Source organism: Dermacentor silvarum, chromosome 3 (assembly GCF_013339745.2).
Source record: "Dermacentor silvarum isolate Dsil-2018 chromosome 3, BIME_Dsil_1.4, whole genome shotgun sequence".
NCBI classification, from domain to species: Eukaryota; Metazoa; Arthropoda; class Arachnida; order Ixodida; family Ixodidae; genus Dermacentor; species Dermacentor silvarum.
In genome coordinates, this window is record NC_051156.1 from 216,564,204 (window position 1) to 216,580,663 (window position 16,460).

At 48.4% G+C, this 16,460-nt stretch overlaps 1 protein-coding gene across 1 annotated transcript; it reads right to left on the bottom strand.

The window, feature by feature from the left end:
• Positions 1 to 16,460, bottom strand: LOC119445213 (scoloptoxin SSD14-like). The gene is made up of 11 exons (XM_037709535.2): positions 16,258 to 16,460; positions 15,732 to 15,854; positions 14,488 to 14,585; positions 10,374 to 10,566; positions 9,542 to 9,705; positions 8,501 to 8,654; positions 6,933 to 6,998; positions 6,589 to 6,658; positions 4,738 to 4,925; positions 2,765 to 2,993; positions 1 to 165 (listed from the first exon to the last, which is right to left on the bottom strand). The coding sequence occupies exons 1-11, from the start codon at positions 16,458 to 16,460 to the stop codon at positions 1 to 3; spliced, it is 1,653 nt and encodes a 550-aa protein (XP_037565463.2).

The following is a 16,460-nucleotide window of genomic DNA, read 5'->3' on the forward strand; positions in this document are numbered from 1 at the left end:
TTAGCCCGAAACGGGTGTTTCCAAACCACCAATGTTCCCCCCGTCACCGTGCTTGGTGTCGTTAATGGCAAGGTAGGTTCCTCGGCGCGTTGGCATGATTCCCATGGCAGTGCTGGGAATGAATTCCTCCAACACCTTGTGGCCGAAGGACTCGAGCTTTTTCTTCTGCGTAAATAAAAGAAAAAAAAAAGGGCAACGATTATGACGCATTGCACAGCCAAGATTGTGTGCTTCTTAGGCCCTTGGATTTGACAAATTTACTTTTCTTTGCCAAGCCTCGCTTTACAAGACAGCACTAATGGTACAGCGACACGTCTGCAAAAGCAAGAAGCGTACTCTATACCTTTCAAGTCATCTTTGAACTATCACCGAACATAAAACATCTACGATTTCTGTGATTCTTAAATCGCTGTAAAGGTTATGTTTACCGCGTTGAAATTTTGGTCCTTGCCAGCGACGTTCGTAGTGGAATGCCCAGAAGCCAGCTCTGGATGTACCCTGGCTTCGCTGAGAGCACAGTCGTGATAAGCGCACTTTGTGGCGCATGTGAGGAGCTGCAGGAAAAAAAATGAGGGTATTTCTGAGCCCAACAGAACCTACGTTTGTTTACACACGTGGACGTCGCGGGTCTCGACGGTTCAATCAAGGCCCACGGTAATCAGTGCAAACGTCATTGCGGGCGCAGCCGTGCTTTTGTGGTTTTCGTAAGAACTGTCTTGAAACGTATGTGTGTTACGCTTGCAGGTATGGGAAATGTTGAAACCTGCCAGCTGTTGCTGGGATACGGAATGCGCTGTGAAATGATCAGCAGCATGGCATGTTTGTAAAATTTGTCAGTCGAGGAAGTAAAACTGGTAAGTTGACAGTTCGTACAAAATACACCAAAATATTTACACTCCTTTGAAGAAAGTAATCAAGCGGTTCAAATCAAATTCAATATCAAAGCAACATAGGGAAATGTTATCGAGCGACATTTAGAAACGATTCGGCGAAAATATCTTGAAATTATGTCAATCCCCGAGGCTACAGCGCGGTGCCTTTGTGGTCATCGCAAGAAGTGTCGAGAGCCTAAATTTATTTACGCTTGCGGCAATTTGAAACCATAACGTGGAAGGGTGTTGAAATAAAGGGTGTTAAACTCAATGAGGCTGCCACACTAATTCACTTTAACAGTAAGCACGCATATAGCGAACTAACGTATCTTTCCCGTGTCGCGTTGTGTTTCTCGGTGTTTGAGGTCGTTTATTTTCGATCCCCTCCTATCTTATTTATTGCCTTTGTTATTATTGTACTCACTTCTTAGCTGCGTTTTCGCCTACTTCTGTTCGTTTTGCGCATGACAACGGCGTTGAAGTGCTAATTACGGGATTATATTTTCTTAATTCGGTCCCTGCTTCATTAGTTCCAGATGAGGTAATAAACTTGCGGTATAAATCTCACTATAACCACTTTAGTCACGAATAACCTAATTTTATTCCATGCAAGACACTGCAGACTCTACCGGAAAGAATCAAGATGCTTGAATTATCAGGGGTGCATTGTCTATAGTGAGTCCTCGCAATTACGGAGTAATTATATCTTGATTTAATATACAGTTAATCACAACATGTTTTTTAGAAGTAAGACTTGAAATACCAGCTCAAAGCACATGCACAATTTAATTATTGGCTGTAAGAATTACGAGAAAGAAAAAAAGTCACAGGCCTGCGCGGCACACTCAGCACAGTCACAGCGTAAGCTGGTGGAGCGAGCGGCTTAAGAGTAGCAATTTCGGCACCACGCACAACAGGGTCTTCGCTGCAAAGTCTCTTCGCTTCGTTTTGACGAGAGCGATCTCAACTGTCCGCCCGGCGTCGACGGCGAGCTGCGGTTTGTAATGCTCTCTGCACAGCAGTCTGCTGAGCCCGATGATGCTTGGATGCCGCGCACGTAGCTCTACGATCCGCTTCTTCAGCAGCGGTTCGTGCCTTGCGAGGAGACGCCATAACGTGTACTGAAGAGGTACCCAGAATACGTGACGCAGATGTCGCATCGGGATCACGTTTATTGCTCGCCTCGTCTGAATCGCATCTCGTCGTCTGCGCCTGTGCATGGGGCTTTTTCGGGCGCTTTAACTAGATGGCGCCACCATACTGGCGGAGGCTCGGGTCGTCTGCGCCTGCGCGCCTGCCTAGAGCGCGTTTCTAGGGCCTTTTTCTGACGCTGACAGCAAGCGCTTGCGTGGCTCAGTGGTGAAGTATCCGACTCCCACGCAGCGGGCCTGGGTTCGATCCCGGCGGAGACGATGTACTTTTTTTTCGCATTTCGGGCGATAGCGGTTACGCGACGGCGGCGGACAACGCGAACCGAAACGGCTATTAGAATGAGCCCGTAACAGCTTACGCTGTAAAACTATTCCTTCATCATTACTGACAGAACACGGCACGTCGAAGATTCCGTCACACATGGCAATGTCTTCAGTCAAGTGGTCGTGTGCTGCAATGCTCTGCACACTGAAGTTAAATGGAGCCACAATGTGTATGTAGCCAGTTAAATTTACCTGCCACTCAATGTTTGCAATTCATTTCCTTGCCGAATGACTCAACAGAACGGGCAAAAACGGATCACATACACAAATGCATACACTATAACTAAAGGGCGTAAATTGTACTCGTACGTGAAATAAACACCACACGGAAGCTAATCGTAGGTCCTTGTGCAACTCTGTTTGCTGCCACTTCTGCGCCGTCAAAATACAAGAAAAGGGAAGATTGCACAGCCTCACCTGGGCGACGGCAGACAATCCCGCCATGCCGCCTGTACCGCCAAATAGCGAATGTAGCGGTGATATTGATGACATTTTGGTGATAATTACAGGCGCCAGCGATGTCATGGGTGCCTTGGACGGGCCGAGAAGATTGGCCGTCGGAGCGCCGTTGCTGGCTTGCTTGACAAACGCGTCCATATAGTTGTTTAGCAGCAGACCCGATGAAGTCGTGAACATGCTGCCGAACCTGCGAGTGAGATGAGATGGTTATAAAACGGCAACGCCGAAAAATTCACCACCGATTACGATACTCCCTAATGCGAAATTTGAGCGCAGCTCTATACGTGTTTTTATTTCGCGATATATTGACTGGCACGGACAATCTGTCCCATGCAACACGTTTCAAACGGAGCGAAGTGTGACGGGACTGCCTCACTAATCTGGAGATCGCGAGAGGCAGCGCGTGGGGCTAGCGCGTGGGTGACGCGTGGGCGAGATTCACAGCAGCCGCTGCCGAGACCTCCGAGACGACGCGCGTTACTCTGGCGCCATCTCGTAGCTATCGTCGCCTCAATACTCTTTGCTTCTCACGCTTTCGCCATACCCTTCTCCACTTTCCGCCTCGTGGTTTCGCTGCACCGTCCTCTCCGCTTTCCTCCTCGCGTCTTTCATCCCCTGCGGCGCTCCGCGTTCGCTCGGTTACAAGTGACGACGCCAACATCGACGCTCGGCGCAGGAAAGGGTACCTGAGCTGCACTCTTACTGAAAAGCACAACCAGCCGTTTGTATGGCGCGGCGCCTCGACCGACTCCGGCCGGTGCGTCCTACTTTGCACCTACGTGATGACGGCGTTATACACATAATCCCGGCTTAAACAAGTTGTATGTGGTTATACCAGTTTAATAGACGCCAACAAGCACCACGAATTTGCATTTATATGGCGGAAAGAACATGAAGAGTGAAGTTTCCTCTAAGCTGCGCACCCGAAACGCCGTTCCGGTTTGTTACCATTAGAGAGGTTTAACTTGTCCGGTAATCGGGTAAACGCAGGCGGACCGGACGTTGGGACGGAGGCGTAAACGTGAGTGGTCTGCATGGCGCAAAGATCAAACAGACAAAAACAGCTAATATTGCAGTAACCAAGTGTATTCTACTTCGCTGCTGGTGTAAATTTACGGCAGCAACACAGCAGCAACACAAGCTAAACCTCTCTACTACCATACCGAATTTCAAAGTAAAGTTGCGTGTTCCGACCGTTCTTATTCAGAAAAGGCCCTTGAAGATCATTAGGTTGAGTCTTCACGTTCAATAGAGCGCAATTATCTTCGTTTACTGATAAACTATCAAGTAGTACCGAGCAGACGCTGTGCAAATCACATTACGACCCAAGAAGCGCGCGCTGAACCTTAAATCTAGTGTTTCGTTAATGTGTACTTTCTGGCATACCAAGATTCCGTTTGCAGCAAGGTAGACTGACTGTTTACGGTATCCTAGATGTGTAATTTACTATACCTGCTTAATTTTCCTCTTAATTGTCCCCTCATAACCGATACCGCGAGGTATACGCATCTCAGGTTTGGGGTGAGCCTAAGAAATTTGCAAGCGGTTGGTGCCTGCTGACGCAGGACAGGAATGGTTGGAAATCGCTGGGAGATACCAAGCTTCTTCCTGCAGTGCACATCAAATTGGGTGATGATGAATTGGGTCACTATGTGAAATAAGACACCCCGACGCCAGCCGGGCTACGACGCGCCGAAAGCACACTGGAACTGTGTTTCGTGCTGTTATACCATTTCACTAACTTGCAAGGGAGTTTTTCTGCGTTGCACATTTGCTGAACTAATGGCGGCACCGGTCGTGGTTTAAATGAAGACTATACGAAGTCCTTGTTTCATAGGATGGGGTCTACCCGGTTCTTGGCCAATCCCTCAGAGTGGGTATGTGCCACTATACCATCTAGGCTCTACAAGCACATGAAATGGTTCACGCACTCGTTGTTGAGGCTGGAGGTGATCGAGAAGGCATCGCCGTTGGGAGCGATAATGCATAGGTGGGCGCCGCCGTAGTCTTGGGCGAAAACGTGCTTCAGGCCGTAGCCCTCGGCGTCCTCCAATGGGTGATGGCTGTTCAGCGTCTTATTAATTTTGTCAATTATTTCTTTGAAGATCACTTTTTCGCTCTGCAAAAGATGAAAAGAAATAGAGAAGTTATCACCGGCAATAAATGCGAAGGACATACTTCTGCTTCTCTCATGCTCTGGCTCTTAGTCCTGGTTGCAGCATAAGGCAATGCGTCGAGCTCTGGGATCGCGGTTGTGGGTTCGATTTCTGGCGGCGGCCGTTGGCTCTCCGATGCCGGAAAAATACACTGACATAAAGCGCTAAAAGACTTTCCGCTTACTAATCCTTTGTTTATTGCGATAGCAATTATATGGACACTTCAACCGAATTTCTGCCGTCGGCGTCGCCGTCGCCGTGAGGTTCCGTATAGATTCCAAGGGCGATAAAATCGTCGCCGCGCGCCGTATGCGCGAGCGAAAGCGCGCGGGGGACGCGCGCTATCACGGAGGGCGAACGCACGGCGGAAAGCAAACGCGACCGTCCCGCGAAAGGCCGTTGGGGTATGGGAGGGAGGGAGGCGGGGCGGCGCCGTGCTCCGGCGCCAAAGGCGTATCTTGCCACTCAATCTCCCACGCGAAAGCAAGAAACGGGGAAAAGGGGGGGAGGGGGGGGGGGGGCAGCTTCTCCTCTGCCAACAACTTCTCTGCCCGGCGGTCGCCCGCACTGTCTCTTATCTCCACACGGCTCTGACCTTTGTATGGGCTGTGCATTTGCCGCTCAGTTTCCGTTAAAGCGATAGACCGCGCGAACTTGCGCTTGCTGCCAGCGTTTTGACAGTCGTTGGCTGCGGTCATTCAGTGTGATCTATTCATGTTTGCTTGTGCGCGCTGACACCACGATTGTAAATTCAGTTAGTAAGCCAATGTGTCCAAGTTTATGCAGCCGATAAAACTACCATCCCTACTCCGAATAGTGCTCTACTAATTTGCTATCGCAATCGATGCTTCGCCTTTCGGGCGAAACTGCGACATTTTTTTCGTTCAAATTTCGAAATATTTTGCGGGAGCTTCCTTTTCCCTTTTGCGCATCATTCAAAAATCACTATGTTACGGCAGAAGTTGCCCGGTTTAAGAGAAATGAACTGCTTTCGCTGCCTGAAATCTCACGAGAACCCCGGAAGGACTCGACTTAGCGCGATGCAAAGTATAATTATTTCATGAACGAATTCTGATCAAGAAACACAATTTCGATGTGAAATTTGAGCGATACGAAAGCATACGGTATGCGTTGAACATTATTCCGTGATTGTTAAAAAAAAACATTATTCCGTGATTGTTAGAATACATACTGTGGTGGCGAAGCGGCCAAGGCGTTGTGCTGCTAAGCGCGAGATCGCTTATTCAATTGCTAGCCGCGGCGGTCGCGTTCAGGTGGGAACGGAATGCGGAAACTCGAGTGCACCGTGGCTCTGGGTGCATTTTTAAAGAAACCCAGATGGTCGAAGTTAAGACTGGGCCACGGTGGGCTGGGCCTCGCTAAAGCTTTCTATCCACGCGCTAAACGTGCATGTAGGGGCTCTAGACCGCGCGCGCTGCGCATGCGCCGTCGGAGCCTCGACAGCACGGTTGCAGCGACAACGTTAACGTGCTTCGAGTGTCCGTATAGAATTACTGTCACAATAAAACAATCGCGAAAGATATCTGCGGCTCAGCATAAAGCGCGTAGATGTCGCATATCTTAGACTGGATTGGGGTAAGTGACACTGAGCTTGCATGCGCTTACATTTCGTGACTCTTCTTCATCCCCGAAATCTGCTCTCCTGGCGTACGCGAACTTCAGCGTCTCGACGAGCCTATACAAGAAAATACACGGGCTTGTAGAGACAGGGGGATACTATAGCACAAATCGTCATGCGAGGGAGTGAATGCTATATGTTAAAGCGATGACTTGGCATTGAAACATCGTTATTACTCGCGTTGAAATGACCTGGCATCATCACATCACAATTTTCTGCCCGCATTTTGAAGCTGCTCCTCGTGCTGTATTATTACTCGCGTTATTACACGGACATTAGAGGAGTGTTTTCACAGCAAAGAGGCTGCGAAAGGGTGGGAGCTCATGGTTACCTGTGTAGGTCCCCGCCGGACATCTGTACAAGGCTGGAAGCCTCTGGATCGAAGAAGATGGCGTAGCTTAAGAACAAAGGGGAAAAAAAAAAGCACTGCCAGTTATCGTACAACCGCAACTCCGACTCCCATTCGCGTCGTCGATCAACCTCAGCGGACATGAATGAAAACAGCATCTTCATTTAAAAGTAACATCTCTCATGAATACACTTGTTTATCAATGAGTGACAAAGCTCGTAGTCTGGTGTGTGACAACATCGGTTTGCGTTGGTTAGCATACTTAATAAACACAAATGAAATTGGGACGGAGTAAAGAAACACATAGGATGGGCACTGGCACCTTATATTGCGTAATGAGGAAGCCAGCTATAAGCGGCTTCTCTGGCTCAATTAACTTAGATAATCGTTTGGAGTAAGACTTAACACAGAGGCGGCACATTGCGGTGTGCATTTTGTTTAATATCAGGCACCAACGCAATGCTTGCCTTTGAAAGCGTTAATTCGCATTAGGTGTGTGAAAGTGAATATATATGTATATATATATATATATATATATATACACGGGAAGTGTCGGAAGCCGGTCACGTGGTAAAAGCAAGCAGAGAGATGGGAAGGCTTAGTAAAGCATACGCGCGAAATCGACACACATATTCAACCTATTAACAAAAATTCACTAATTAACTTCTTAGTTAATTACCTTACGGCACATAGTTATTTACGAATTGTAGCTGATGAGCTTGTCAGGCGCATCCACTTGGAATGAATTTCCAGAATAACACCAGTTTGGAGATAGGGGCCATCAAAGTCGCCGTAAAAATGCACTGTTCGACTTACTTTTTTACCAAAATGCTGTTTTATACATTGAAGCACAAAAGTAACTGGAACGCCCATGTATTTCGTCCCACACTTTAGGAAATGATATCTCATTCAGCCGGTCACTTCTGCGAAGTGAATTTTCAGGAGCAGTCAACTTCAGTAGAAATGCCACGTTTACATTCGATTCACCCCTGCAACTGTTAACATACGGGAATGAGAATCTAGCTTGAAGTGGACCGTCAGCTGTGCATCCGCCCCCCCCCCCCCCCCCCCCCCGCTCGACTGCGATATATGAAACTAATGTCCGTGACCATTTCAGGCGATAGAAATGCGTTTCGGAAAAGCAGCTCGTTCGCGTTATGAATGCTCTGCTGATGACAGTTACATGCCGTGTCATTTGGAATATGAGGAAGCAAGGAAAGAGTGGAGAAGGACAGGCAGGGAGGTTAACCAGTTCAGCACAACCGGTTTGCCACCCTACACATGGAAGCGGCATGGGGGGGAATGAAAGATGGGGAGGAGAGAGAGAGAGCACATAACACACCACACACATCGTCAGTCACAGCATACCGGGGAAGAACGAGGAGGAGGTTGAATGTCGTTAGACGAAACGATGGAAAAGGTACGCATTTGAACTGCGAGCTGCATAGTGTGCTTTTGGCCGATTTATGCGAATACTGCTACTCTATACGGCTGTTTGCACTACTGTTGCTTTTATTTTTAGCTGCGAATTCCTATACAGACTCCCTTACTCGAGAGATATCTGTGCCACGGCCGCACCCAACAGGGTTCCACTGCCGGGGATGGGCGCCGAGTGGAACACCAGGCCGTTGGTGAGGTTCACGCTGATCGCGTCCATCCACTTGGACGAGTAACCGGACAAGTCATCTGCGCTCATCGTTCCACCTGCGTTGCAAATGCGTGCGTGAAAATTTGGCGCCTAGTCTGCTGCGATTATTAAAATACGGTTACATCTTTATGGGTCATGGCAGGAATATTTAATGCAGGAAATTTGGCTACCTGAAACATAAAGTTTCTGACTGGCTGGAGGGTAAATTTGAAACACAATGTTTACATCTAGCCTACAGCTTTCTGCATTAACTACTGAGCTTCCTAATCCAGCGCTCTTCCTGTCATATCTTTAACGCGCAGGAAATATCCAAGATTACGAGCTTCCGAGGACAGAACTAATTAGGCACTAAGAGATATGCATTTCTGATATGCATTGTAGCCGCTATTTACTGTTATTTTAGGTATCAAACTAGCCTAGATGGTCCCTTTTCCAAATGAATTTATACAACGTGTCGTATTCCAGCGTTCGTCCTGTCATATCTTTAAAGCTCTGGAAATATCAACCCAATTTTATAGAGCCTTCTGCCTTCAAATATTGATTCTTTCATTTGCCTGAACAAAATATACGAGTAGAAACAGTCTGCCAAGTACTCTATACGCCTACTTTTTGTCTATCTCTGGTCCATAGACTTGCAAAGCTTTGTTTTTCGAAAATGTATAGACAATGATCGACAATGAGCGCACGGCCGTAAGCCTCGACGGTGTCCGTAGACTTCATACAAATGTGTGTATCGACATTCTGTAGTATACTTTTTATTGATGGACTAAATACATTTTTCCGAGGAGTGGCGTCACGTTTTCCTCTAGGTGGTATTGCAAGATCTATACATGTTAAACGGAACCATAGAAATGTCTGTCAGTGTGTTGATGGAGGTACCAGCCTTGTGGTGCTGATAGCGAGCTTAAAAAAAATGAACATGTCACCCCGCTGCGTTACCTACCGCCATCCTTGACGCTATCGATTATGTCTTTGGACAACTCTCCCTCGTACAGGTACTGGGCGCCATGAATTGCCAGGTCGCTAAGCGTGTCCCCCAATGCGCCTTGCACCAGCTGTTCTCCGTTCTTCAGCACGGTGTTGGTCGCCGTGTTCCAGAATCGCGTCCTGCGATGTCCGTGTGAATAGAGACCACTCGCCGAAGACGTACAGTCAACCACAATAGTTTACGGACCACGGGATCTCAGAAAACGTTCAATTTTCGAGCCGTCTGTAACAGTAGTCAGTAAAACCGAACATCACAATGTTGTTCACATATGATGGTAGAGGTTGTAAATGCGAATACTAGGCTGATTTGTGTGGCTGCGCAGATATTCAGCTTTGCTCAGATCTTGCGCTCCGTCAAATTCGTGGTTGACTGTACTTCTTTTCATCGTTTTGTGCATCTTCATATCGCTTTTGTATACAAGGTGATCATATTTAAGCTTTATGGAATTTTTAAAAATCGCCTATGGCAGATAGCATAATTCCTGTCCTTGAGCTGCATTATCCGAAGAGGCGGACATTACAAGCACGAGAAACCGAAACACATATTCAACTAATTAACAAAAGATCACTAATTTACTTCTAAATTAATTTACGGCACATACTGCAATTTATGAATTTCAGCCGATGAGCTTGCAAGACGCATCCGCTTGAAATTAACTTCAAGGATGACATCAGTTTCGAGACATTTTCCAATGTGCGGAATGAAATACATGGATGTTCCAGTTACATTTGTGCGTCAACGCATAAAATAGCGTTCTGTTAAAAAAAGTAACTAAGTAAAAACCCACTTAAGGTCGGCGTTGGCTTCGATTTTGGCGCTGTGTCTCTCCAATGACCGTCCCAAGTGGGGCCCAATGGTGAAGCCCTCCCTGGCCAAGCGTATCGCCGGGTCGAAAAGCCGGTACCACTCAAGAATGCCTAATTCCTTGTGGATTCTCTCGTAGCCGTCCAAGGCACCCGGGACGATGGAGGCCGTGGCGCCTGTGGCAGGGATGATCATCGCCGGCATATTAAAGCCACACGAAAGTAATCCCATTTGCATGACTTTTTGTCAGTCTGAGCTCACAGGAAAACCAACAGAGGGCTGCAGAGTGGCTACTGCTTAAAGGGAAATAGTAAAGGTATTTAGCATAAGTGCCGCTGCACGATGATTCTGAATCAACGTCGTTGTAAATGTTCAATATGAAGATCGCATAAGATTATGTTCGCTCCGTTTGAAGTGCCGTTGCATGCTGATTGTCAAATGCTATGACTCATTTAAGCGGGATGGACCCAGTTAGGCATGCTGCCTTTTGCCCTCCTCTTGAATGATTAAGTGTACATGTATTCATACCCTTTGAATACACTTCACCAGGGATTCTGTCGAGAGAGATATGAACAATATTTTACAACCGGTATTAGTACAAACTTTTCAGCCAAGACACACCTGACATTTTGTCATGCTAACCGTTTATGAATTTCGAAAGGGAGCAGAAGGTAATCGTATGAACACAGCTGAAGCTATCAATTATGCGAACACTGATGGTAGTGTTTACCCGTACTGAGGATTTATTAAGTTCCGCGGACACCACCAGATGTCTCAGAGAGCGTACGACAGAGTTGCCGAGGGTCGCTCAAGAAAAGCACTAGCGAGGGGGTATAGTGGGTGTAGAACGTGAGCGAGATGTGTTAAGAGGCATCTGTCACGTCGTCTCTCCATGCAGCTGCTTTATCAACGTGTAAATAATATGGAAAGCCCAAAACATGGCCGATGTCAAAGCTGGCTAGCGCCTTCGAATGTCTCAAGGTCATTGCGACGCGATGAATGACCTTGCGAGACATGGCGTAGTAGAGCTTTCGCTCTAAAAAAGGTACACATGGCGCGGACATGCCAATATAATGCACGCTCAGTACACCGGCATGAACTGATAACCGACAACTAACAACATATTAGACTTGCAGGCAATGGTGCTAGCTGCAAGTAAGGTATATTTGCACCGCTCTTTCAAGCCTAATTGACGTCTGTCTATTTGTTTTGTTTTAGGTGTATGCTTTCGCCGAATAAAAGAGTTGGTCCCAGAGATGGTTCATGCGAAGGTTGAGGACAGCGACAGATACAACTTACAAATCATTATCAGGTTAGTACTGGTCATATGAATTACTTGCAGCCCATAGGATAAAAAAAATAACGTAAAGTAAGGCGTCAAGCAAGACAGACTACAGCCTAGTCTGTTTTCTTCTTTTATTTCAGCATCCTCTTTCTGTCTGTCGCATACTTCGCGCTGCTGGTAACAGCGTATTCCAACGGCATGCAACAAAGTTACTCAAACTCTACTTGACTGCCCTGTCACTTTAATGGAGTACACTGACTTTAGTTATCCGTTGGGACAGCTGACTAACGCCCCCACTTTCGCGCTCAATGAGAACTCCTGATCAGTTGTATGCAGAGTTCCTCAAAAAAACGCATGTCACTTGGACAAATATTATAGTGCCAGTAAATGTCAACACAGCTGATTCTACTTGAAATAAGAGGAAAAAAATCATGAACCATTCCACTCTGGAAGGTGGCTGACCAGCGAAGCTGTTTAGCACACGACACAGAGGTGACGCAGAATGGGGAGGTCGCGTAAAGTCCGGACTCCCGAGCAGAAACGCGCCTACAAAGAGCGACGGCAGGAACAGAGACGAGAATGAAATCGTCACCGGGAGTTCACACTACGCGCGGCCTCCCCATTACGACGAGAGAAGTGAAATTGCGAAGGTGCCGCCGCCCCGGGAGAGGGACAGGAAACTAGGCAGGTTAGCGGTTGGAACGACGACAAAGAGAGGGCGGTGGGAACGTAGGCATGGCCGACGCGGGTCTGTCTTTTGGTAGAGTGTACTAGATTGGGGCAGTGGGTCCAACGCGGGATCCCGCTGTGGCTTTCTTTATTGAAAAGTTGGAGGCGCCACCGTCGCTTTCTCCTAAATGAGCGGCCCTGTGCGCCGGCCGGACGCTTGTCGCGTCGGAGATCCTACTGCAGCTGCGTAGAGCTTTGACAGGCGTTTCGCTTTGCTGCATCTGGTTTCATACTAGGTGGCGGAAACAGTTATTTTATTCCCCACGTGTGGTCAACAAAATGGAGAATTGGCGAGGGCAACGATGCAAGCGGCGCAGCAACGACGGTGCGTCGAGCAGACGACAGCTACTCAGCCCGTGAGCTCGCCTCAGCCAATGAGCGCTGCCGAAACAGCCGGATCCAACGTTTATTGGACGTTTTCTGCATCACCCTCGGCGCTTGACAAGGCGTCCGCTGGACCCACTCCCCCAATGTAGTACACTCTACTTTTTGGCTAAGATCTGATCGTTGGAAAACGATCGGATCTTAGCCCACTCCGATTGGATATTTTTGAAAAAGAATGCAACAAACATTTTTCTAAAAACCACTGTTGTTACCCTTGTTCCTGGGAGCTCTTTGGGTCCCAGGTGTGATAAGGCGTAACAGGTCCCGGAGCATATATACCACCCGGAGTCCACAGCGCTATGTGCCATTGCACTTAGGCCGTTTCTGCAGTATCACCAGGATCGGCTCACATTTTTGCACACGCACACCAACAATGCACAGAAGTCTAGCCATAAACAGCTTCACTGTAAATAGAAAGGAGTTATGCAGGGTACGTAACGAGCAAAGCCGGTAAACTGTGGTCCATTAGAGTTACAGAGCGGGTGCCAAGGGGAGAGGCATGCTACCGAGCAGTTGCAGATGACTACGTGAAATCAAGAAATTATTGCAATATGGACACTTCAACCGGATTTCTGCCGGTGGCGTCGCCGTCGCATTGAGGTTCCGTATAGATTCCAAGGGCGATAAAATCGTCGCCGCGCGTCGTATGCGCGAGCGAAAGCGCGCGGGGGACACGCGCTATCAGGGAGGGCGAACTCCCCGCGCGCTATCACGGAGAGCGAACGCACGGTGGAAAGCAAACGCGACCGTCGCGCGAAAGGCCGCGGGGGTATGGGAGGGAGGGAGGCGGGGCGGCGCTGTGCTCCGGCACCAAATGCGTATCTTGCCACTCAATCTCCCACGCGAAAGCAAGAAACGGGAAGAGGAGGGGAGGGGGGGGGGGGCAGCTTCTCCTCTGCCAACAACTTCTCCTCTGGCCTTTGGCCGGCGGTGCCGGTCGCCCGCACCGTCTCTTATCTCCACATGGCTCTGACCTTTGTATGCGCTGTGCATTCGCCGCTCAGTTTCCGTTAAAGCGATATACCGCGCGAACCTGCGCTTGCTGCCAGCGTTTTGACAGTCGTTGGCTGCGGTCATTCGGTGTGATCTATTCATGTTTGCTTGTGCGCGCTGACACCACGATTGTTAATTCAGTTAGTAAGCCAATGTGTTCAAGTTATGCAGCCAATAAACTACTATCCCTACTCCGAATAGCTCTCTACTAATTTGCTATCGCAATCGATGCTTCACCTTTCGGGCGAAACTGCGACATTTTTTTTTTTGTGCCGCCGCATGGAATGAACTGACGCAAGACATGATGATTGGTGATCGCTGGGAGAGGCCTTCCTCCTGCAGTGAACCTAGCATAAACTGATGATGAGATGATGATGACGACGATGGAGTGTTTAATTACTGGTCTACGACTTACGGCGAAGATGAACGAAATGATCAACTCAACAGTCTTATAATTGCTTACTCACTCACTCGCCCCATCATTCATGCCATATCAATTAGTCACTCTAAATATGTGTTTGTCTATCAGTCATGGCCAACAGGCATGCGCAATCGCACAGTGATTTCCGTGGTCAACAGACTTCAATAAGGTATTTTCGTGCCTCATCAACCTGTCAGTCAATGTGTCGCCGCCAGAACGTGACTGCATCGTCCCCGTTTCAGCAAATAACGAATTACTGTTTTGATGTCGCTATTATTCACTCACCATATTTGTAGAGAGTTGGTTCAGAAGAAAACATGTCCGGTTTGGCTGCAGAAGGCGATCTGCCGAGAGCGTTTAACGTGTAGACTTGCTGAGAAGTCCTGCAGGTAAAAAAAATGGCTGAGGTTGAACTTTGTAAACCTAGCTATCACGAGCGAAAGGTCTTTTTGGCTTGGTTTTGCAAATACTATGCACACAGTGTTTCATTAATGCACGCTTCTGCGCTTGGCAAGCTTATCTATAACGTGATAATCCGGCCTCCCTTTGCTCCGGTGTTTCAGCAGCCAACTTTGACTGTTTGAGATTTCGCAGCCTGCCGTCTAACCATCAGATGGATCATCTACTGGATGATTGGATTCAGCCTGTCGCTTGCGCTGAAGCTCACGCATAGACGGCCCAGCCTGCGCGCCATTCATGACGAGACTGAGCGACGAAGCGCCGACGAAGTAGCCGTTAAACCCTCGCCTAGTCACGTTGTACCGCAGCGACGAAGCTCCGAGCGAGCGCAGCTGCGACGCCTCTCCGCAGCGGATCACGTGGCGTGACGTCACACCTGCCACACTTGCGCTCCGGCGGCTCGCGCTCCGGCGGCTCAAGGTCATTGCGACGCGATGAATGACCTTGTGACACATGGCTTAGTAGAGCTTTCGTTCTAAAGAAGGTACGCATGCCGCGGACATGCCAATATAATGCAAGCTCAGTACACCGGCATTTCGCATTTCTTCCCGATCTGAATTCGTCTGCCACCATTGTGAATAGAACCCGGAACGTCCATTCACCGCGCCGGTGTGTCATTGCAGCAGAACGACCGCGGAAAGCCCGTGACGTTGTGTCATAACACTGATATTCTAACTAGCGTTAAAATCAATGAGAACTCTTGCCGCTAAACAATATAAAGTGCGATTTGATAACGCCGTGTGACCATTCATTATTTCCTCCTTGTTTCTAAAATCAGCATCTGAGGCTGAATCACGATATTGTTCCGCATCGCAGTCACACGCTCGCTTTCAATGACCATTGAAATCCGTGAGCTCCGTTGGCTACTTTCCGCGAGCTCACACAATGGACCCAATGAGGAAAGGCAAATTTAATCGGCCTTTTCTTTGAATGATCATTGAAAGCGGGCGTGTCACTATGGTATTGTACAATCGCCCCCTAGTGATTCCTTTCAAATTTAAATTTATGCTGATGCTGTGCGCACTATACTACAACTACTACTCAGTTCACTCTCCAAGCTTGATTCTTACTTGTTATAAAAGAGTGCGATGAAGCCGCCGCCGATCCCCACGAGATGCGGAGCTGTGACTCCCATGCACAGAAGGACGGCGACGGCGATGTCTCCTATGGCGCCACCATCGTCTACGATCTCCCTGTAGCGAGGCAGAAAGGCACAGTGAAAAGAATTCTGTTCTCAGTTAGCATCGCTAGCATGACTTTTCATATCACAGTTTGAGAAAATTTTAGGAACCTTACAGGAGCAATTGTTGGATTGCGCGTGCACGTACGCCCGCACGCACGCACGCACGCACGCACACACACACACACACACACACACACACACACACACACACACCACACGCACACGCACACGCACGCACACACACACACACACACACACACACACACACACACACACACACACACACACACACACGCACCCAACGCACGCGCAACGCACACAACACACGCACAGACGCACGCGCACACAGGGACACGCAACACACATACCACAGGGAGAGTGAGCCAGCGCTAGTTCACGAAGAACCGGCTTACTTGGCTACTTGGGAGCATTCCTTGGCGTCAACGACGACGGCCCATTTGATGTACTCGTCTGCAGGCGTAGTCACGGAGGAGAATATGTTGATCAGAAATGAGGCCACCAAGCTTATTGCCAGTGAGGCGAAGACGCAACAGCAGAGGCAGGCAGCAGCGGAGGAGCACATGGCCTTCGAGTCGAGTTTCATGTCGCTCATCAT